The 23,522-nt window shown below is 42.2% G+C and overlaps 1 protein-coding gene across 5 annotated transcripts in view; it reads left to right on the top strand.

Annotated features, from left to right (window-relative positions):
* The window catches only part of UST (uronyl 2-sulfotransferase), a 350,080-nt gene that overhangs the window by 99,607 nt on the left and 226,951 nt on the right, over nt 1-23,522 (top strand). For all 5 annotated transcript variants that reach the window (XM_023632884.2, XM_070256415.1, XM_070256413.1 and 2 more), the window contains exon 2: nt 15,524-15,567. In XM_023632884.2, the coding sequence (XP_023488652.1) occupies nt 15,524-15,567 (44 nt within the window). The remainder of the gene's footprint in view (nt 1-15,523; nt 15,568-23,522) is intronic.

Below are 23,522 nucleotides of genomic sequence, written 5' to 3'. Positions count from 1 at the left end.
TTCCTCATCTACAAGATGAGAAAACACTCTGTACCTGAAGGCTGAATGAGAGAGCTATACATAATGATTTGCCTAACACGATCCATGATTGGCACATAACAAGTATTTGTTCCTTTCCCTATTTTTCTGGACCGCAGGCAAGCATCAAGGTTTCCCTACCTAAAAATCCATTTTCCGCTGTTTCATTTTTCTGTTAGCTAGTATAACCCAATTCTCTATTTCCAGTTTTCATCATCACGATTTCATTAGCATATTCAATTTCTCATATTTTTTATAACCCTACATTATTATCTTTTATAAGCCTTATAAGTTATCTTTGCTCCAGTGCCTCTTTGAGCTCTCATGAAATATATTTCCTCCATTGCTGAGTGGTCTCTTCAATTATTCTTGGCTACATAGAAAAGCATTCACAAACGCTCTTATGATTTATCTTTTTACGACCCTCACAGAGCGTGATTTTTTTGGGTTTGCAAGGGCTTTGCTTGAGTCTCAAGTATTCAGGGCCTCTAGACTAACCAGAGTCTTGTTCTTCTTGTTGTCCGCTCCATGCCTTCTCTTGTAAAACCTTAGCTACAAAATCCTTAACAAGAATCCTTCAATTCTCCTGTTCTCAACTCTAACTTTAATCCTCGCGTCCTGAAATTAGACTACGTCATCTTCTTGCAACCCCAGCTCCTGCCACTTCAGTGGGCGTAAGTCAGGACAGGTTGGCCGGGCATTCACGATAGAGACAAATCTGTGACACTTGTGTCATTGGCCTGGCATAAAGTCATTCCTGAAAGAAAAGCTCATTTTGCGTTAAACAGCTTTCGCTTCCCATTCCTACCTTTCTTTAAGGCAATGTTGAAGTTATATATATATATATATCTAAAAGCCATTTTGTTTGTCAAATTCTGCGCTCAAAGGAGCCATGCCCGTGTTAAAATGTCTTCTTGATATCATCGATATCCCTGTTTTGGTATTATTCACACTTATTTGTATGATTGAAATCTACTTGATAAATGAAGTGATTTTAAAAAGATGAGTGGTTTCATTTGCTTGTTGCCATAAGGGGTCTTCCAGGAGTCTGAGAATTGGAAGAAGGTAGAGAGGTCATCGCGTGCCTCCTTCCATCCAGCGAAGGAGTCTTCTCCTTAATGTTGGGGGGCGCTGGTCCTCATGACTTTATCAGTGCCACTAAGAGGATGCTGCTCTGAGGCCCCGTTCCACTTCAGACGGCTCCTTAGACTGAAAGTTCTGTCTTGTGATGAGCTGATGCTCCCTTCGCACCATAACAAGTTATTTGGGGTAGGCGTAGATTCATTTGATTGATGTTTTCTGCTGTTGGAGAAAACTTTTTTATTAAGAAACATTCCAACAAGCAAGTTGATATTAAGTAGACTTGAATATGTTTGGAATTCACAAGTGTGAAAACCAGGAAACGGCTGTTTGTTTTGGTACAAAGATGAACTCCGATTTCATTCCAGCAGAGCTCATGCTGGTCTTTGTTCCCAAGTCCTGTAGCTGCCTTCAACCCTCAGGCTCACTCCTTTAGTGGTTCAACTCACTGCAATTTTGAAGTACCAGTAATGTTTCCATATCTATGATGAATTCGAGGAAGCCAGACTTTTAAGAAGGACTCCTCTTGGGGCTAGCTCCGTGGCTGAGTGGTTAAGTTCGCGCCCTCCGCTTTGGCGGCCCAGGATTTCGCTGGTTCAAATCCTGGCTGCGGACATGGCACTGCTCATCAAGCCATTCTGAGGCAGCGTCCCACATGCCACAACTGGAGGGACCCACAACTAAAATATACAACTATGTACCGGGGGGCTTTGGGAGAAAAAGGAAAAAATAAAATCTTTAAAAGAAAAAAAAAAAAAGAAGGCCTCCTCTTGCTGGGTGTAGGAAAGCACACTTCCCCAACTCAAATTTTGTTGAAAGGCAGGATTAAGACTTTGCTAGAAAAGAAGCTTGTCTACCATGTGCTAAAGAGTATTTATGACCTCCAGTACACTTTATCTTTCAGAATAATAATAGGAGCTTAGGAATACCCAAATCCTGCCAGGCTTTAAAAAATTACATCTCATTCACGCCCAGGTATAACCTCCCATCGTAAATCCTGAAAAATGTGGAGGAAGACAGTGACAGGCCGTTCTAGTGCATAATGAGGGATGCGTATTTCCATGCCGGGACTGGTGTTTATGTATGTGATTACTTAGAAGAAGTTTTATTTAACGTACCATATCTTTAAATTGGTTCTATTTTAAATATAATCATGAGAGCTACACTTTATTGTATGCATGCCAAGAGTTTATAAATGGTAATTCTAATCCTCCCAGTCCTATGGGCTAAGTTTTATTCTTCTTGCTTTACCTAGGGGCAACTAAAATCCAGAAACTTTAAGACCTTGCCCAAGGTCACATCCAGTAAGGGGATCGCCACCTTGGACTATTTCGTGGTAAAGCTCACATTCTTTCCCCTGTACCTCCAGCTCATCTTTGGTGAGGATTTTCTGATTCTGAGGCACTTATTTGTTTGGGTTTTTTGTATTTTGGGGGGGGGGTGTTTATTTGTGCCTACAGAGTAACATATGGAAGTATAAGAATCTTATTTTATCTTCCAATATTGTATTTCTATGAACCACAAATTCTCACCTAATCCTATTAAATCTGATACAAAATAGAACTGGAGAGATGATCGAAAAAGGAGAGATGATGGATTTATTGAAACTCACTCTTTTTTAATAGACATCATGAGGCTCGTATGTGAGATTGCCAGTTAATTTTGTGAGGATTACTGTTCTGAATGATTTCAATAATTTCCGCTGCTCTGTTAAAAATCCTCTTTCACATTTGAAGACCTAATAAAGAAAAAACTATGATCTCTTTGTTGTGTTATTTGAAAGTTTAGATGAAAGTATAATCCCAGATGGGATAGTTCTGTCTACACCACAACGTCTGTATAAGACCGACTTTGCCATCAAACCCATTTCATCTGCACACTTTCTAAATCAGCATCAGTATTTATGAATAGCTCTTCAGATCTCTTGCTCACATGCATATCATTTTAGTGCAGTTTATTTGAAACACCCCATAGAATGTTCTTTCTTATTCATTTCCCTAAAGCATGAAAAGAATTGGCAAGTGACAAGTAACTTCTCTGTCAAACATCTGCCTGTTTCGTTTAGAATGTGGAAGACACAGATGCTCATTTACCAGTGGCCTCAGGCCACGGCCCAGGGACCCATCAAGAGGAGACAGAGCTGGAAACACAAAGTCTTTTTTTATCCATTTAAAAATATATATGCTTTGACACCAACCCTCAAGCGAGTAGTGGTCCACAACCCAGCAAGAGTTATTTCATTCATAGAACATCACTAAGGCCCGAGGATGCCTTTCTAGTGGTGTTTCCCTGCTTAGACTTGCAGACTTCTTCCGTCCAGGTTCTGAGTTCAGCCTTCCTCCGGGCTCACAGTGGTGATGTTCTGGCGCGCAAACTCTCAAATCTTCCCACTGTCCCACTGTGCAAAGAGCCCTGAGGGACTGTGCACTCGGGTTCCCAAGTCTAAGTCCAGCTCTGACACCTCCCAGCCATGTGACCTTGGGCTCAGCTTCCTTCCCTGCAAAGGCGAATCCTCGCTCTCCCCAGCTGATCTCCTAGGGTCCCTGGGGTTGCTGCTGCGAGGATGCGTGGGAATGTTAGAGCTCCATACACAGGCTCATTTCTGATGTGCCCCGAAGCCCTTGACATCTTTGCATGAACTACCTTTTGCCTCTTAAGTGAGACTACATCTTATGATCTTGATTTCAAGGTCACGAGGACATCTTAGACTCGCCATCCTGAGGCGATATGCAGACGCCCTGCTCCCCTCCCAGTATCCCACCCCAGGCACCAGGTATCCTGGCCAGGGGCACCTGCCCCTCTTTTCTTCAAAATACAGCTAGGGAGACTCCCCCTGCATGGAGCTGTGCCCAGCTCCGTTACAGGAGTGCATCTTCCTAGGGCCCCGAAACAGACGCCCTCCCTCTGCCTGGAGTGCTCTTCATCCTCACTCCTTCTCTTCCTTGAGTTTAGAGGCCGCTGTTGTTTCTTCTTATGCCACCTGGACTTTACTCCGTATAAGATTCATCACACCGTCCGTCAGTGGGTGAATGGATAAAGAAATGTGATGTATATGTGATATATACATTCCATATATATAATGGAATATTATTCAGCCCCAAAAAGAAGGAAATCTTGCCATTTGCAACAACGTGGATGGACCTTGAGGGTATTATGTTAAGTGAAATCGGTCAGACAGAGAAAAACAAATACCGTATGATCTCACTTACTGCTGGAATCCAAAAATAATAAGAAAAAAAAAACCCCAAGCTCATAGATACGGAGAACACATTGGTGGTTGCCCGAGGTGGGGGGTAGGGGGAATGGGTGAAGGTGGTCAAAGGTACACACTTCCAGTTATAAAATAAACTAAAATAAATAAATCCTGAGGATGTAATGTAGAGCGTGATGACTATAGTTAATAATATTGTATTGTATATTTGAAAGTTGCTAAGAGAATAGATCTTAAAAGTTCTCATCACAAGAAAAAAAAGTTGTCACTGTGTGGTAATGGATGTTGATGAGACATTGTGGTGATCATTTTACAGTGTACACAAACATCAGATCATTATGTTGTACCCGTGAAACTAATATAATGTTATATATCAACTATATCTCAATAAAAAAATAATGATTTTCTCAAATTAAAAAAAACTCATCATAATCCCAACCAAATACTTATTTTGTAGTCATTTGTTTAATGTCTGTCTGTCTGTCATCCCTTTTACCATGAACTTCACGGGGACAGTGCTATGGGCTGAATATCTGTGCCCTTGAAAATCCTTATGTTGAAGCCCTAACTCCTGATGTGATGGTATTTGGAGGTGGGGCCTTCCGGAAGTAATGGGGTTTAGAAGAGGTCATGAGGATGGGGGCCCCGTGATGGGATTAGTGTCCTTCTAAGAAGAGGAAGAGACCAGCGCTCTCTCTCCAGCGTGTGAGGATACAGCCAGACACAGCCACCTGCACGTCGGGCAGAGGACTCTCACTAGCACCCGACCCTGCTGGCACCCCGATCTCAGACTTCCAGCCTCCAGAACTGTGATATTTATGTTTGTCTTTTCAGCCACCCATCTGTGGCAATTCATTATAGCAGCCCGAAGGGCCTCAGACCGACAGGGATCATATCGTTTTACTCATGTCTGCATCCCCGTGGCTGGTGCCTGGCATATGGATGGGTGAAGGAGTGAGAGTCCTGCCTTGAATTCTCCCAGTCACATTCACCTTGTATCTTCTCAAATATTTAGGATTTTCACTCACATTTCTGCCCATAGCCCGGTCTCGTATGTGTTTGATTCATTTACGGAAGTGGATCATCATAAGCATTACTTCTTTTCAACAAAACGTGCTCCAGCTTGAACATCTAAATGAGTGCATTAGCCTCGGGGGCTGTGACTCCTGCAGCCATGGCAGGGCAACTAAAATATTCTCTTTGGGAACCGTCTTCAGTGTTTGAAGCATATTTTCTTTTTAAACTCTCTCAATGATGTATCTTTATCCTTAGAGAAAGAATTTGATTATGTAAGAAAAGCCCAAAGTCATTCCAGTTCAAGTTTGGAGAGTAAGCTAGGTGATCAAGCTTGAAAATGCCATTTAGGGTAAAAAAAATGGCTTGTAGTAAGATTGTTATGTTGTGCAATGAGTACCGTTGACCTGCGTCTATTTTTAACTTTGCTATTAACCAACCATGTGTCTTGGACTAATTACTTGACCCTCTTTTTGATTCAGTTATTTCTTCTGTAAGTTGAGGAGTTGGACTATATGATATCTGTGGTTATTTTCCTGTTCTGAAATTGTATGGGGTGTGTGTGTGTGTGTGTGTGTGTGATGGGGTGTGGCCCATACTGGCTCTAATAACAAAGCCAAAGAGAAATTCCAGATTTAGAGTAATGGCAGTTTAGTTGGACTCAAGCCCTTTTTCAAAGACAACACTCCATTTGATGGATGGTCTATGTGTTTGTTAAGCAGAGCAATGCGTTAAAACTTTTCCAGTCGTGGAATACTTAGAGAAATTATTTTTGTGGCACTGACGTAAACTGGTGAGGACGGGGGGTGTCTATATAAGGCTTGATGAAAACATTCATTACATTTTCTTTTTATTTCATAATTATTAGAAAAACAAAATACCAAACATTAGAGAAGATATTAAAATTTGAAGCTGTGGAAAACTTCCAAATAAAAACATTTCAAATTTATCATTAAAACTATGAACTTTTTTCAGATTTTAAACTTGAAATGCTTCATCCAGTTCCCTGTCTAGCCTTTTTGGTGAAAATGTCTTCAAATTCTTGAGAGTCAACACCGACAAGAAACTTTATTCATAAAAAGAGGGAATTTTAAAAATGTAAAGGCCTTTTAACAATTGTGTTAATTTCCTAATGCTGCTATAACAAATGACCATAAATTTACTGGCTAAGACAACACAAATTCATTATCTTACAGTTTGTCTGAAATGGGTTTCAATGGGCTCAAATGAAGTTGTCAGCTTTGTTCCTTCTGGAGGTTCGAGGGAAGAATCCTTGCCTTTTCCAGCTTCCTAGAGGCTGCCTGAATTCCTTGACTCATGATGGCCTTCCAAACATTCCTTCCATTGTCTCCTCTCCTTGTGACTCTGAACCTCCATTGTCTTTTTTAAGAGGACCCCTGTGATTATATTGGGCCCACTCAGAAAATCAAGGATAGTCTTCCCATCTCAGGACCCTTAACGTAATCACGTCTGCAGTCTCTTTTGCCATGGAAGGTCACATATTCACAGGGTCAAGAGATGAGGACGTGGACAACTTTGGGGGCCATTATCCAGGCTACCACGCTACCTTCAAAATTCACATCAGGTGAAGTTCCATTTAAAATCACGCAGAGCTTCCTTTTCTGTAGTCGACAATTGTTGAAATTTCTTGTAATAGTGTGAATGGATTGCTACTCCAAGCTAACTTTTTATATCAAGTATTTCAATATAATGATGACTCTGCAGAAAGGGCACATTCACAGAGTACCCATCCTGTAATTAACAGGGACCCACTAAATTAAGACATCGGCTAGAAACAGACGCGAGGTAGCCAGAGGTTCTGAGTTGCGCCTGGAATCTGGACCCACCTAACTTGTCCCCTGTCCACCCCCAAGTGCTGTGCTGGATCCTTGGGATCCTGGGATAGTAGGTACTTCTGCAGCCTGCAGGCCACTTGTCCTCGATGGGCCTGAGGTTCTGTCTAGCTGATGAGTGCTGGATGTTGCTTATAGAGCTCAGATCCCACTCTGCCTACTCCATACCTGGGTAGCCACAGCCTGATCACCCTGCGGTGCACTGAGAGCTGAAGGGCTCAATGTCTCAAAGCACATGTGGCTCCCAGACCGGAATCTCTGAGTGAGGCAGGGAGTGTGTAGTGGCCTCAGAGTTAGGTAGCTGGAGTCGAATCCAGGAGCGCCTGCTGATTGGCTGGCTGACACTGTGCAGGTCACTTCACCTTCCCGAGCCTCGGCTGCCTCTGCCAGAAAATGGGGATAGTAGTAGTTCCTACCTCAGAGGTTGTCGTAGGAACTCACTGGAATGAGGTCTGTAGAGTGCTGAGCACAGAGCTTTGATCAGCACTGATGCTAACCACTGATGATGATAAGGAAGATGCTGATTTTTTTGCCCTTGTTCTGTTTCTCCCCAGGCAGATTCTTAATTGTCTTCCTCCTGCCTGTCTTCCACTACATTTATTAGGGGTGCTCCATGCAGTAAGCGTATGATGGAAAGTGTCAGTCCTCATGGTGGCTACTTGGAGGCTAGGTCCTCATGGCAGAAGAGGGTTTACACGCTGCTGATTAGAGCCTTGCAGTGTGTAGGGCTGGGGCCGTTCCATTAATGGGTGTGTTATAGTCACACAGAGGAGATCAGTGGACTGTGGGAATGACTTTGGGAGGAAAAGCTAATGCAATGAAACAGAAAACTAAGTGATTCCATCTCTCTTTGATACTCCATTCCTAAGACCATATTATATGACTACAATGAATTCCTGAGCTAATTTGGCAATAATTCATATTTATATTTAGGTTGTTATAGCAATACGCCACTGATCATTTGATTCCAAAAGTAATTTCCTTCTACAAATGTACCCTTGACATCCTAAAATATATATTCAGATTTAATGAAAAAAGTGATGTATTATAAAACAAGGCAGTGTTTTTTGAGCCTGAAATACAAAGAGAAAAGCATTAAGCTGCTTTTAAAATTAATTAGAAATAGAAGCTACTTTCTAAATTGTAATTGATAACTGCTTAATTTGGATTTTTTTTCAGTGACTGGAATGCTCATTTTTTTCATTGAGGATCAAGGAAGTATTTTCAAGATATTTTTGGCTTTGTTAACTGGTTGGGTGAACATTCAAGAATTTTTCAATGGTTTCTTTTTTTTTTAACTTTCAGATGTACATCATTATATATTTCGAATTCTGTGTAGATTACATCATGTTCACCACCCAAAAACTAATTATAGTCCATCCCCTCACATGTGAGCCTAATCACCCCTTTTGCCCTCCCCCTTTCCCCCATGGTAACCATCAACCCAATCTCCATTGCTATGTGTTTGTTTGTCGTTGTTTTTATCTTCTACTTATGAGTGAGATCATACAGTATTTGACTTTCTCCCTCTGACTTATTTCACTCAGCGTATCAAAGGTATTTTTATAAATATATTTAAGTGTTGATAGTTAATATAGCCATTTGTTTTAATTCAGTGGGAAATAATTTTATTAAAGCTTAAATAAAGTCGTGCAAGCAATTTTCCTCCATTACGGTGTCTTTGGGGCTGCATTAATTGTAAGAAATGGAGCTATTGGAGATGTTTACTCAACACACAAACTCCTCATTGTTAACCACTGCTGGTGTGTGCTCACAGCTGCCTCTTAAAGAAATGTAACCCATGGTTAACGGTGGAAAGTGTGGTATTAGCATAATTTTTTGGCAAGGACAAAGCTGGGGTTGCAGTGTCGCCTTCAACAGTGACTCCTTCATTAACAGTGTCTTATCGGAGTCCCGGACTCCAAGGGGGAGATGCAGCCCTCTGATTCTGATGTAGGTAACCAGAGTCCTGTGTGAAATGGCTGCTTCTGAATACTAAAGGAAAAAGGATTTCAGTGGCTTATGATTATGATTTTAAAAGGAGCCAGAAGAAAAATTCTGAAAAGAATTGCTGGTGTTTGATCAAAATTGACAGTGTAGAGGCGGCTTTTTTGACATTGACACTAATGCATATTATGGTTTCTATAAGAGGAATTAAAACTAAAACATTTTTATGCTTCAGGGACCAATTCAGACAAAAATAGATCTGCTAATGCAAGACTTAAGAATCAAGAATAAATTATATCCCCTGAAGGTTCTGGAAGTTCATTTGCACATTGCCAAAGGTATTTCAAACAATTGGGAAAACAATTTTGTATATTTTTGAAGACATATCAAGCTGGGATTGGAAAGTAATAGAAATTATCAAATAGTTATATTGATATTCATCCTTAATACGATAAACTACTCCCCTGGCCTCAGGATTCTCTTTGATTTACTCAATAATAAATAAAACTATAATGTTGAATATAAATGATTAAATTGGGTAATATAAGATAAGAAAGTAGCTACCATTCATTGAGCACTAACTATATGCCAGGCAGGCATGATGCGAACTGTTTTATACACATCTTGCATTTTCACAACAACGCTATTACTTAGGTGCTGTTATTAATGTCCTCAGTTGCAAATGAGGCCATTAAGCCTCAGGGAAATTAAGCGATATTTCTAAGGCCTCTCAACTAGTGAGGGGTAAGGCTGACATTTGAACCCAGGTCTTTTCGTTCTGGAGTCTGTGGTATTCTCTTTATCACCCCTGGGCTTCCGTTCTTATTCACCAGTGACAGTCACTTCTGCTGGCACTATCTTCTTGAATCCATTAAATGATTCCCCTGGGGCTGCTTTTCGCTCTCCTCTTATATAAGAGCGACTATTGCTATTTAAAATAGTGACACCCTGATAATTCTATTAAATAGTCCTTCTTCATGTCAGTGCTTCTAGCAGCTTCTTTTTTATCCGGCTGTGTTGGCCTCTACTGGATTCACATGGGCATGGCAGCAGCCTCCTCTGTGTTGACCAGGTTCCCTCACCGCCTCTCCACTCCAGGCCCCCAGCCTGGAAAGACAGGTACCTCACTGGGCTGGGACCAGATAGTGTCTCTGCTTCAAATTTTCTAGAGGCTTCTTCCTTTCAGATCCTTGTGGACCCTTAAAGTTTGTGTAGGCATCAGATATGAAGTCTCCAGGGCTGACCAATGCCCCCTGTTGCGTAAGTCGAGTGGGGTCTCTGGATGCTCTGGGCAGATGGAGGGTTATGCTTTTACTTTCCCTGTTTGCTAGGAAACAAGAGGCTCAACAGAACAACAGATGCTAAGCATTGTTTGCAGGAGCAAATACGTTCTGAAACTGTGAGCTCTGAAAATTATTCTTGAAAAGATTGGTGGAGTCCCAGAAAAGTTTGGGCAACCCGTATGGTTTAAGGAGTAAGTTCTGTGCCCAGAGATGCCTAGTGCTGGCCCACTCTCAGACAGCCTGTGAGCCTGTCCTGGGTCCCTGGGCAGGTGCTGACCAGAACTGCCTGGTCTGCCCCCTCTGCGTTTGGGAGTCCTTCTGTGGTCCTCAGCCCTCCATCAGCGTTCTCCTTTGATGTGAAACTCGTGTTGTGCAATCTTTCACCAGAAATGATGGAGGTGACGGGTGATGAAGACCAGCCTGAACAACATCTGTTACTTTTTACTTCTGAAAATGAGATTCAGGTTGAATTACAGAGTGCTTTACTTTGTATTTTGTATCTCAGTAATTCTCAACCCTGGCTAGAGATTAGAATTACTGAAGAACTTCAGAAAATACCAAATGCCAAATGACTTGTCTCAAAATAATTAAATCAGAGTAGCTGAGGCTGGGGCCCAGCATCAACATTTCTTAAAAATCATTGCAGGCAAGTAGAATGTGCAGGGTGGGTTGCAGACTCCTGAGTGGGAGGATGGAGTCAGTGAAGGAGGGACTTGGCATTGCTCCTGTTATTACTAGTAGTGCAACTAGTCCTGCTAGCAGACTTACTAGGCTCAGGGATTGTTCCAAGCATTTTCACAGAAGGAAATTACCCTTGTGTACTCCTTACAATAATCTTCGAGCTTATTTCATTCTTACAGATGTGTGTATGGAAAACTTTGAGGAGGAATGACACTTCTTGGGCAGATTCTCTATTACAAAAGTGAGGTTGCACCTGTTTATCTAGTTACACTGTATCTGGTTTTCCATAGTGTTGCCTTTAATCAAAGAAGACTTAGATGGTTCTAGTATGCCTAGCAAACCTTGGTTCTGCCAACTGAGACCCAGGTATTAACATAGCAATCAGTCAAGAATCTTCAGATTGCAGGTCACAGATCCTGGCCTCCTGATTCCTAGTATCAGACTTCACATGAATTTCCCAAAATGCAACTTTGCTGCAAATAGTTTATAGGCTGGCTAAAGTAGCCACATATGATAACATACTGTCCGCAAGGACTCTGGTAACACATATAAACTCTAGTAAAGACACAAATAGGAACACCACGTACTTGGATTTGACACCTGTGCACATTCCCGCATGCTCTCAGGTTGTGTTTACAGCCTCCCTGGGAGGTCGCCACCGTGAGGGGCTAGGTGGGTGGGTGAGACTTAGAATGTGTTATAATTTGGCTGGTTCCTAAGTCTGAGGTCACTTGCCTTCTAGTGAGGGCATTTTTTAAACCATTAAGCTACTTGTTGCTTTTGGTGTATAGCTCTATGAATTTTAACCCACGTGGAGAGCCACCTCACCACCACCACCATCAGATAGAGACCAGCTGCATAGAGCTCGGAGGGCGGTTGCCTCAAATCAGTAGCCACCCGTCTGCTCCATCTGCCTAAGCAGCCTGGATAAACTTAATTTTGTGTGAGAGGGTTAGCTCAATGCTAGCCCCAGCCGGCGATTTCTTGGCTGTTTGGAGACAGGCCCTTCTGAATGTTGACTGATGGAGGAGTGGAAACGTGTGGGGTGGATGCCTTTCCTTTTTTTCTAGCTTGACAAGATACTGTAAATCCTTGATCCTCTAAGGAAGGACTTGAGACACTAAAAGGAGGCTGAAATCAGAGCTCTAAAGGTGTGGGTTACTTTCTGGAAAGAATCGAAATGATATGCCCTCTAGGCCTCCCCCGATAAGAGGTACTGCCTCACAGGGTGCTGCGACCTGGGGTGTGAGACTGGGGCGTGGAAAGTGGACATTCACAGGGCAGTGGGGGTGGGTGGCAGGTGAGCACTTGTCCTCTGTCCTGGCTCCAGCCTCTTCGTCAGCCCCCCTCCCTCCTCCGCCTTTTATTTCCAAATTCACATCTGAGCTCCAAGACTGACCACCTGGAGGACTGGGGTCTGAGCTTCCATCCCACAGCTCGACACCCTCCTCAGAATCCTCTGCGAGACAGAGCAGCAGGAAGGTGCTTTGATGCCTGGGAGCCGCTCCAGGGGAGCTCATTCTGATAACAGTGCTCATCCTTTGATCTCTCCAGCTAACAAGTTCCCACCTTCGGGTTGGAAAATTCTGATAGTTTTGTTTACTTTGCACTATGAAAGCTTAAAATCCTAGGATGAAAAGCTCTGCCTACATATCGAGTAATACGGTTACACCCTAGGAGAAAGAAAACTTGTGTCTCCAGCTAAAGAAATACCTTTTATTCGTGTAGCTTTTCCTTGCCCTTCCTGTACCTCTGTAACGTGCGAGGCATTTACAGCGTCTGTGTTCTAACGAACCGCAGGAACCCAACGATGGAGGAGAGCTCAGGGATGGGGTGGAGATAATGGGGTCCATGGTACAAGTGCCACCACTGGTCAGGCTGCTCCTCTCTTTGTGCAGAAAGAAGTGAAGTCTTCTATGAGGGAGGGGGGGAGAGAAGGACAGAGGGACGGAAGGAGTTAGGAAGGACATTTAGGCTGAGTCTGAATGGAGGGGTTGGGGAGGAGCTTTTCTAAGAGAGGAAGGAGCCAGTTCAAAACGTCCCTGTCTGACAACAGGTCCGTGTGTTCCAGAAAAGAGAGAAGGCTATTGAGCCTGATGGCAGGTGTGGTGGGAGGCAGGGCCTGAGTCGTGTAGGGTATAAACCATGCTAGAACCTGAGTGGTTTGTTCTCAGAGGGCTAACATGGCCCGATTGATAAGATTAAACCTCCCTCTGGTTGCTATATGGTAGAGGAGAAAATTAGTGATGAATGAAGAGATACAAGGGCTGTCCCAGATGGCCGGCGGGGCTGGTGAGAAGTGGTCAGATCTGAGTAATCTTTTGAAGGCTGAGCCAACAGGATTTGCAACTGGGTTGCAAGGATGGCATAAAGGAAGGAGATGGGTCACGGATGACACTTGGGCTTCAGAGCCCCTGGGGGAAGGGATGTGTCCAGTAACCAGATAAGGAAGACAAAGGGAAGCGGTGACACGGGGTGGAATCAGAGTTCAGCCAAGTGTGAGGTGCCTTTAGACATCAAGCTGAGGTGTTAGGAGTCAGTTGGTCCCGCGTCTGGAGTTTGAGGTGGCAGTCAGGCATTTTAGTCATCCCTTTTTAGGAACTTGGTTCTTTGGAAAACTTTTCTATTTCAGAAACATGTAATTATTTGAGCTCTCTGACTCCTGAGATTGATACTTGGAGAAGATGCTGGAGTATGTTGGGATTTCTCACCTCCCTCGTAGGGAAGACACATCCACGTGATGAGCGGACAGGGCCCCTCTGCAGCTATACCACCTGCATTATGGTGCGATAGTTCTGAATATTTCTCTAGACTTACGCAACCGTTTTCCTGAATTCTTTTATGCATATCCACTTTATTGTCAGATGTAAATCTCATTTCCTATTTATATATGTTCCCAGTGGAGAACAGCACAATAATTAAGATCTCACAAGTTGTTAATCACGTTCACATTTCAAAGGTTTCTGAAAATAACCCAATCACAAGCATGCCAGGTGTTTCTGTTTGATTGTCCTGTGCATGACAGTTGGGCCCTGTTGTCCCTTTACCGTACACAAATGGCCAGAGTACAATCATTGTGGACATCAAGTGGGTGATAAATCAGAGAACGACAAAGGAAAAGGGGGTGGATGATGCCTGAGTATAGAGAAAACCTAAAAGCCAAAACCCACTTATTGTTATGCTTGGGTAAGTTTCCCCGCTTGAACTGTCCCCGGGTTAAGCTTTGCTTCCCTTTTATTCCATTTTCTTAATTTACTTTTGCTTTCTCTTGAAAAAGCACCTTTCATCCATCCCAATGAGGACATTTATCTTATTCCCTAATCTACTGTCCTCTATAAGTGTCCTTGTGTTTCCAGTATTTTCCACATTTTGTTCTGTTAGAAAGTCTGGTCATCATCACTTTCCCCTAGACTGACACGCATTGCCCCCTTGGAGAGAGGCCTCTGATTATATGGCTGCATCATTGTCTCCCCCACAATCAAACGTGCCGCCAGATGGTCACATGGGCAGTGCCGGGGTTGCACAAAAGCCGGAGATGGCAACACTCTAGGTAGGCTTTTCAGATGAGCAGATGCCTGAGTACCTTCTAGAAAAACCAGTCTTCTCTCCTGTCTGCAGCAAAACAGCTGTGTGACCATGAGCAAATTCCTGGATTTCTTCAGGCCTCTGTTCTCTCCTCCATAATGGGGATAATTATAACCTACCTCTGATATCTGAATTAAATGAATGAATACCTGTAAAACACTTAACAGACTACCTGCGACATAAAAGGAACTCAATAAACTTTAGTTCCTGTCCCAACCCCCATGAGCCTTTATTCCTCAGGAAACAATAACCGTGCATTCTGAAAACACACATGCCGGTAAGTGGCTATTAGTGAAGACAAGTGAGGCTTCGGAAGCAAGCTAGACTGAGAAGATAAAAGGAAATTGACAATCACGACAGCGTGGAGAAACAGCGCGGTGTTTCTCAGAGTGTGGTTTCAGGACCCACAGCATCAGCATCACTCGGGAGCCTGGTAGAGATGCGCTTTCTCAGAGCTACTGAATCAGAACCTCTGGGGGTGGGGCCGGGCAGTCCGTGCTTTAGCAAGCCCTACGGGTAATTCTGATGCACACTCAAGTTTGAGAACCACTGGTCTAAGGTAAACTCAACAGATGTTAGGTGAGGAATAATGGTGCGTGTTCTGCGTGTGGATGTCTGTGTGCACGAACACCCACGTATGTAGAATGTTTGTACTGCTGAAACTATTAACCAACGATGGTAATATCAGCAAAATCTCGCTAAATTGATGATTAATTACTCATTTTTCTTTGGTACTGTTGTCTGGGTAGAAATATATCTAGAATGTTTATTTTTAACGACTTTGTGCTAAATTCATTTTGGGTTTAACACTATAGATTCATCAACTTTTTTCTTCTTTTTTTTTTCCCTAGGAAATTCCACTTACTTGGATGACCATGGACCACCTCCCAGTAAGGTAAGGTCTTTGCTTGTGGTATAAATCCTGTTTTACTTTTCTCAGTACCGACAGCCTCCAATAACCCAGCTAGATTCCTCCTGGCTCTGACAAGAAATTAGTAGATGGCAGATGTCAAGTTAGTCTTTGACTTACAGTAAAGAGAAAAATGAAGCACATGAAGATAGCCAGGTGGTGAGGGAGGAAGAGGAGCTGTTTCTCAATCAGTAGCTGTAGCTGTCCCAGGCACGGGGGCCTTCGGCTGGCTTCAGACCTTTGGCAGCATCTCCTGTTTGCTGATGCGTTTGCCTCAGCATCCATGCTGGCCCACGATTTGATGTCCCCAGCCCAGCCTCCTCATGCCTTAGGGCCTTGGGGGCCAGAATCACCCCCGCGTCTTTCCCCCTGTCCTGCCTTAGTTGGGATGCTCCACCCAAGGTCAACCCCTTGGAACTGGCCTTCTCTGCCAGTGCCTCTCAAGGCTGCCCTAGCCTGGTCTGCATGTCGCCTTTTGTTCTTTTCCTCTAAGCCGTTTTGGCCTGACTTTTAAGTGTCAGAACAGTCCAGTGAAGTATTAATGTAGTTCCTACCACTGTCTACTTTTCTGAGCTCAATGAAAACCAAATGTCACTCTACCAAAAATTGAGAAAAATAATGATAGCTTTTGACCACTTAAGGCGATGCCTGCAAAGTGCAGTTGTAAGTACATAGTGAAAAGGTAATCAACCACTAACTTCAGAGGCTGGAAACGTACCCCAAAGTTGGCTTTCAAGTTTGTAGGATTTGAAAAGCTCCACCACCTGCAAGACCGTGAGCTTTGGCATAAGGTATTTCTGGGTTCATGACTGGCTCTGCCACTTTTGATGAATGACATTGGACAGATTACCTAATATTTTCAGCCTCAGGGTTCTTTTTCTTTTTCTTTTTCTTTTTTTGGAGAAGAAGATTGGCTCAGCTAACATCTGTTGCCAATCTTCCTCTTTTTGCTTGAGGAAGATTGTACCTGAGCTAATATCTGTGCCAATCTTCCTCTACTTTATATATGGGACACTGCCACAGCATGGCTTGATGAGTGATGTGTAGGTCTGCGCCTGGAATCCTAACCCGCGAACCCCAGGCCTCCGAAGCAGAGTATGCAAACTTAACCACTACACTACTGGGCTGGCCCTGGGCCTCAGTTTTTTGATGTGCAAATTGGGATTAAAAATACTACGCCCAGGACAGGACATCTGAAAGGACTGAATGAGCTGATATATGACAAGCACTCAGGACCTGGCATGCAATAAGCATTAAAAGAACTGTGGCTAGTGTTACGTAGACTGGAGTAACATTAGGATTATTGATGAATGGTACAGTAGTATTTATCACAGTCGTGAATGGCTCTCCCACTTGGTCCACTGCCTATGTATCGAGTGCCAGTGATGCTACAGGCACTAGGAATACAATATAAAACAAAACAAGAACAACCACCACCAAATAGCCCCTATGCTGGAGGAACAAAAGAATATAGAGGATTAGACCCGTCTGAGGATAAAGACCACGTCTAGCTCCTCACATCCTTGCATTAGCCTCCAGTCACAGAGGGAGGCATCATGACTATTTATTGAATTTCACTGAATTGGACCATGGAATCCAGAACTGGAATCTGAATTAGGTCTTCTGGCTCCCATCCCAGGTTCTTTCCACTAGGCCAGTATTCTCAAACTTTAGCTTGCATCAAGATTTCCTGGAGGCTTGTTAAAATACAAATTGCTGGGCCCAGACGCCTGAGTGCCTGATTCTGTAGGTCTGGGGCCGGACCTGAGAATTTGCATTTCACACAAGCTCCCAAGTGATGCTGATGCTGCACTCTGGGGACCACATTTGAGACCACTGCTCTAAAGACCATGGATATAAAGAAAACTGTTTCCCTGGACATTTTCTGGGTTGTTTTTACTGCTAATACCTTAGAGAGAATGGTGTGGCTTATTGTATAAAGGCTATTTATGAATACAATGATGACTCACCATTGTAACTTTTCTTATAATGAAAACATCTTTTCTTTGGTCAATAACCCTGTTTTCTTTGGTCAGTAATGGTAAGGATGGACTGCTGGGCTCCTTCACCACTAACTGGACTTCTCTCCCAAGTGGGGCTAGGTAAACCCTCCCCACCCCTCTGCTCTGCAGGGAGGGGCTTGAGCGGCTCTGTCTGTGGGACCCATCAGCTGTTTCCCTCAATGGCATGTCAGGACATTGCTTCAGCTTGCAGCTTTGATAAACGGGGTTTTACCTAGTCAGAAGACCGAGGCTCACTTTATATAAACTTGCCTTCTTGACCTCAATCCTTGGTGACTACCCCTTTAGTCTGCCTAGGGGCCTTGCTCTCAAGGAGTTGACCATCCTGCCTGCCTCTTTGTTGGAATCCTCGGTGCCAGGATTCTGTGTTTGCTGGGCCCTGTCCCCTTGCCCCTGTAGGGCTTTCCATGGCTGTCATCCACCCCTGCAATCTGGTCTTCACCCCTCCCTTCCCCCTGCCCCCCTTGATACACAAAAATGATCAGGTCATGTCCTCTCATTTTAGACCACTTTCAAAGTAAATCCAGTTTTATAAACTGTATTCCAAGTTTGAAAATTGTGAATATGATCTCTTTCAACCAGCAGAAGTTTATATAATACAGATTCTTTCACTCTAACTGTATTTTCATTATCTAGGAGTGGAGTAGCAAAAACACTCTGGACTTTCTAAGCAGTAGCCAAAATAAGAGGAATATAAAAATGGGTAAAAATAATATTGGTATGTTAACATCTTTTCATCCATGCTTATTACTCCTGGCAGGGTGGAAATGAATCCCAGAAGTGGTAAGGTCAAACTTCCAGATAAAGGTCCCTTGAGTGACCGTGAGACGGGGCCTCGGTTATTTGCGTCTGCAGACCACTGGTGGATCCAGGGACATGGTGGCATCCAGAGGATAAGGATGCACACATGTTTGGCTTCCAGAGTGAACCCCCAGCCTGGCAGGGGAGAGCAAGACTGAGTCCAGACCCACAGTTTTCACATTTGTTTAGCACTCAGAAATAACCTTTTTTTGCCAATATGGAAAGGGCTGTGATCTAGATAAAGTAAGATTTTTAAACCCTGAAAATGTACTGAGATTTACAGGCAAGTTCTCGTTTTATTAAAAGTGCAGTTCCACAAGTTTCACATTCCACAAGTAATAGCCATTTAGGGAATGGGGTGTGTGCCACACAGCACACGCAGAACCCAGGACTTCATTCTCTCCAGTGTTTTCATTAAAAAGAACCAAATGCTTCTGACTTGACTTGTTTTTAAAATTCAGTTTAACCTCACGGCTCACCTTGGTTTTTGATCTAAGTCATTATTTAAAGGCAGATGTTAATATTTTCTTTTGTCAACCACTTTTTACTACCAACTTTGTGTGTGCACAGAAAGCAGTGGTTAAAGGTTGGAGACCTACTAAGAATGAACATGTAGGTCTCCGTGGAATGAATTAGAAAGATATTCTTGAGTACAAAAACAGGCATGAAATACCAAGTCTAGTGTGATTGCACTTATAAAATTGTGTGCCTGTGGATGTGTGTGCAGAGAAAAGCCTGGAAGGATAATGGTGTTTCTCTAGAGAGTGAGATTTTCAGGAGAATTTTACTCTTTTCCTTATACTTTTCGGTAATTTGCGTTCCTTAAGGTAATGCTTTCTCAATCTAAAAATCAGGGGAAAAAACGTCCTCATGTAACAAGATTAAAGTTGGGCTGAAAAGCCTGGGGTGTTCTGGCCTCTGTGGCATTGTCTGCAGCTCCGTCAACCCCCCAGAGCAGTGTGACCTCTGGAGGTTGACGTCTTCTTGTGGCTTCACTTCACCTGGGACGTGGGTCCCCCATGTGAGCAGCAGGCATTGGTGATGATCAATTACGGTGGTTGCAAATAGGATACAGTTATCATTTCATGTATTTTGGATTCCCGAATCTGATGGATAAGGAGAGCTGGTCTGAGCAATTCAAGGAAAATGAAACCACTATTCATAGCTGATTTCTTCCTATGTGCCTAGCACTCTGCTAAGCACTTCTCTTGCAGGTTTAGTCTCTATAAAACTCTATAAAAGAGGAAGTAATTTTTTAATCCTTGTTTTACAGATGAGGGAACTAGATCTTAGAGAGGCTGAATAATTTGCCAAAGGTCATGCACTAGGATTCCAGCCCAGGGCTGTGTAGCTTCAGGGGCCACATTTTTAACCATTTCAAGATTACTAATTTAAGTAGAAATACAATAATTTTTCACTGTATTTCTGGAGTTTACCCTTTTATATAAGTTATCTGGTACCTTAACTAGTACAATAAACAAATGTTAATTCTCAGGATACCCGAAAAAAATAGTCATCACCATTTACCATCTGGGTCCAATGGACACTTTTAATTTTTTTTATTAACTATCTAGTGAATTTTTAAATTTCTACCTCATCTTTTTCCTTCCAACCACCTTTGAATATATATCTACTTTCAGCATTCGTCCATTTACAAACTGTATATAGAGTAAGTTTTGGTGTACAAACATCATAAAACATGAAAGACTCCTGTCCCACATTCATTTAGCAAAATGGGACAGTCCATGTTCTTGTCAGAAATATCGTTTGATGAAGTCCTTCCTCTCGAATGACTAACTGCATGAGAATACTGTATTTTTTTTTCATCCTTAGAAATATATTGTTCTCTCATCGACTCAAGTTTGAGAGAATGAATCCAGGATACCATCGTCTGAAAACTCAAGAGTTTGAGGTGTCACTTTCATGATCAATTTCATCATTGTCATTAGAGTCTTGACGGCTACTGTCTAACCCTTAGCATTCACCTCTGATTCCTCTAATGCTTCTGAAACCTCTCCCTTTGTCAGTTTCCTTCTTTGTCCTTATAGGCAGGAATGACAAATTCTGAATTCTTCACTCTATTCAATGAAAGTTAAAAGCAGACTGCAAAGATGGTGTCTCCAGTATTCTATTAATTCTTTCAGGAAGAAGGTACAGTACTTTGGGCAACACAATAAGAAATATGAAGAGTGATGCAATAATGACAATTTATTTCCTTAATTAATCTTCCTTCTGGGCCTACACTGTTCAATACAACCTTTAGGCTTTTGTAGCTATTTAAATTTAAATTAATTAAAATTCAAAAAAAATTCAGTTTTTCAGTTGCACTAGCCACATATCAACTTCTCTGTAGCCACATGCAGCTAGTGGCTGCTATATTGGACAAGACAGAATGGGACATTTTAATCATTGCTGAATAGCAGTGTGGTTCTAAGCCATTCCATCATTCTTACATTTTTCTTTTACTTTAGTCTTTTTAAAGCATATTTGGGAATAATTGATAGGTAATTATTCTAAGATGATGAAGTAGCAAAGTGTATTAAGATATAGAAAAAAATCAAGATCTCATAATGGATCTTAGATTTTTAAAAGGGGAATAGTAGACCCATATGATAATTTCAGGGTAGAATGAGTTTTATTCTCCTTATTTTTTAAAAAAAGGTATATCTTGTTGGAATATCTTTAAGAAAGAATAAAGTCAAGAAATATTAAGCCATACAAATAGTTGTAATTGTGAAAAAAAGAAACCTAAAAAATTAAAATAGAGTCCAATAGATCCTGATGATATATTGAGTTAAGATATATTACTAATGTCTACATTTGTATACACAAGTTTTTTTATATAAAATAATATTTATATATTATTTTGTATATAAAGTAATGTGCTAGCTAGTATTAGTATTCAAAATTCTATTTTAAAATGGGCTCATTAGAAGAGGGTTTACAATTTATTATGCAGAGCAGGCAATCTCCAAGTGAATGAGAAGCGGCAATATTAATTGAGATGACATTTCTCTGGCATCTAGCCGTGTCTGGCAGTGAAAAATTGCTCAGTAAAGGTTATTCCTTCTTACCCACCCCCTAGAAGCTAATTTCCCTATAGTATCAATTTATTATTGAGTGCTTAGTTTGTGGAAAGGATCAAGAAGACACAAAGAAGTAAAAGATAACCTCTGCTATCTAATGCTTTATACTCTAGTTGCATCTTAAGGTTTGATGGAATCAAAGACTATGAGAGCACGTAGTTCTGTGGTTGATATAGTCTTTAGTCTAAACGACCCTATACAACCATTATTCATTCAAGCATTTGTTAGGTACCAAATTCTCGTTGGGTTCTGTGCTAGATTCTGGGGCTATAAGGCTACAGAAGGCACAGGCCCTGCCCTCAAGGTGTTTAGAGTCTAGTGGGAAGGACAGGCTGGCAGACAGGCCGGATCTAATACATTAAATAGGTTGCAAGGCGCTATGATAAGGATGAATGCAAGAGGCTCCACCTGACCTGCTGTCCAGGTGAGAGTCCTGAAGGTTGAGTAGGAGTAACTAACCAGGTCAGAGAGTCTGGGATGGGTGGGGTGAGGAGGCATGGGTGGGGTGAGGAGGCATGGGTGGGGTGAGGAGGGATGGGCCTCGCTACTGGAGTTCAAGGAGTGGTAGGTGGACAATGGAGATATGAACTGCTTTGAGGAGCTTGGCGTTAACAGGAGAGAGAGAAAAGATGCCAGCCTAGGAGAAGTGGACCATGTCAGCATCATTGTATAGTAGAAAAAAATGAATAGGAAGAAAGGAGTAACGAATCACAAGTTCAGTTCTGAATAGTGTTATGGATTGATTTGTGTCCCCAAAAAGATATGTTGATGTCCTAACCACCAGAATCTGTGAACGTGATCTTATCTGGAACTAGGCTCTTTGCAGGTGTGATAAAGTTAAGATGAGGCCATACTGGAGTAGGACAGGCCCTAAATCCAATATGGCTGATGTCCTCATAAGAAGAGGGAAGTTTGGGCACAGAGACAGAGACACACAGGGAGAACGCCATGTGGTGATGGAGGCAGAGATGAGAGTTGTGGTGCCACAAGCCAAGTAACACCAAGGATTGCAGGCAACCACGAGAATACAGGAGGGAGGGGTGGAGCACATTCTCCCTCTGAGCCCCGAAGAAGGAACTAACGCTGCCCACACCTTGATTTCAGACTTCTGGCCTTCTGAACTATTAGAGAATACATTTCTGTGGTTTTAAGACACCCAGTTTGTGACACTTTGTCACAGCAGCCCGAGAAAGTAATTCAAATAGGTTGAATTTACTATCTTCAATTACCAGGATAGCGTTGAGTGTTATGCTCTGTTAGGCATTATTTGTTTTGATTTAATAAACATTGAAACCATCTTTAGAAGTCTGTCATTAAGATAATTGAAATGCATCTTTTTAACATTCAGTACTACTCCAGGTTTCCCCCCAATGTTCTTTCTTCACTTTTCTTCATAATTCTTTTTTTTCTCTTCATGATTCTTGTGTCTTCAGCTACTTTATTATCCCCAATATTCTCTCCAGTTTCTTCTTTTTAAAACTCATTTCTACCGTTCAAATTGTGTTTTTCAATATACAAAAATCATATCGTATTACATTATATTTTTCTCTGAAAATGACCTCAGCGACAATTCAAGAGAAAGTTACTTAAAGGAAACTCCCTATTTTCACAGAACCAGAGGCTTTGAAAGCGACAAAGAAAAACAATAAAGAAGTCGGTTACCCTTTAAAAAATATGTCCCTATTTGTATAGGTTTCTCAGCCTGTGAGTCCCTGAGAAAGACCGCAGTTTTGTTTCTGTTTCTTTTTTCCCTTTCAATAACCCTTTCAACTTGGACATACATGAACTGAAAGGAAATGTTTTAACATTCTCTAGTAAAGAAACTAAGCTTTCCATTCCTGGCTTGGAACCTAAAGTGGAAAACCCACACATCCAGTAATCATAGTATGTGAGTGACTTCCGGAAGATACTGGGAGTACCGTTACTTTTAGGCGTCTTGGCCAAGCATCGGTCAACTTGGAGAGGGTTTCTGGATCCAGAATTTCCCTTCTCCCTGAGGGCGGGATTGCTGAGCTTTCTGTACACCCACAGT

This window comes from Equus caballus, chromosome 31, assembly GCF_041296265.1.
Source record: "Equus caballus isolate H_3958 breed thoroughbred chromosome 31, TB-T2T, whole genome shotgun sequence".
NCBI classification, from domain to species: domain Eukaryota; kingdom Metazoa; phylum Chordata; class Mammalia; order Perissodactyla; family Equidae; genus Equus; species Equus caballus.
The sequence above is the reverse complement of the archived record's forward strand: the minus strand, read 5'-3'. Positions and strand labels throughout refer to the sequence as shown.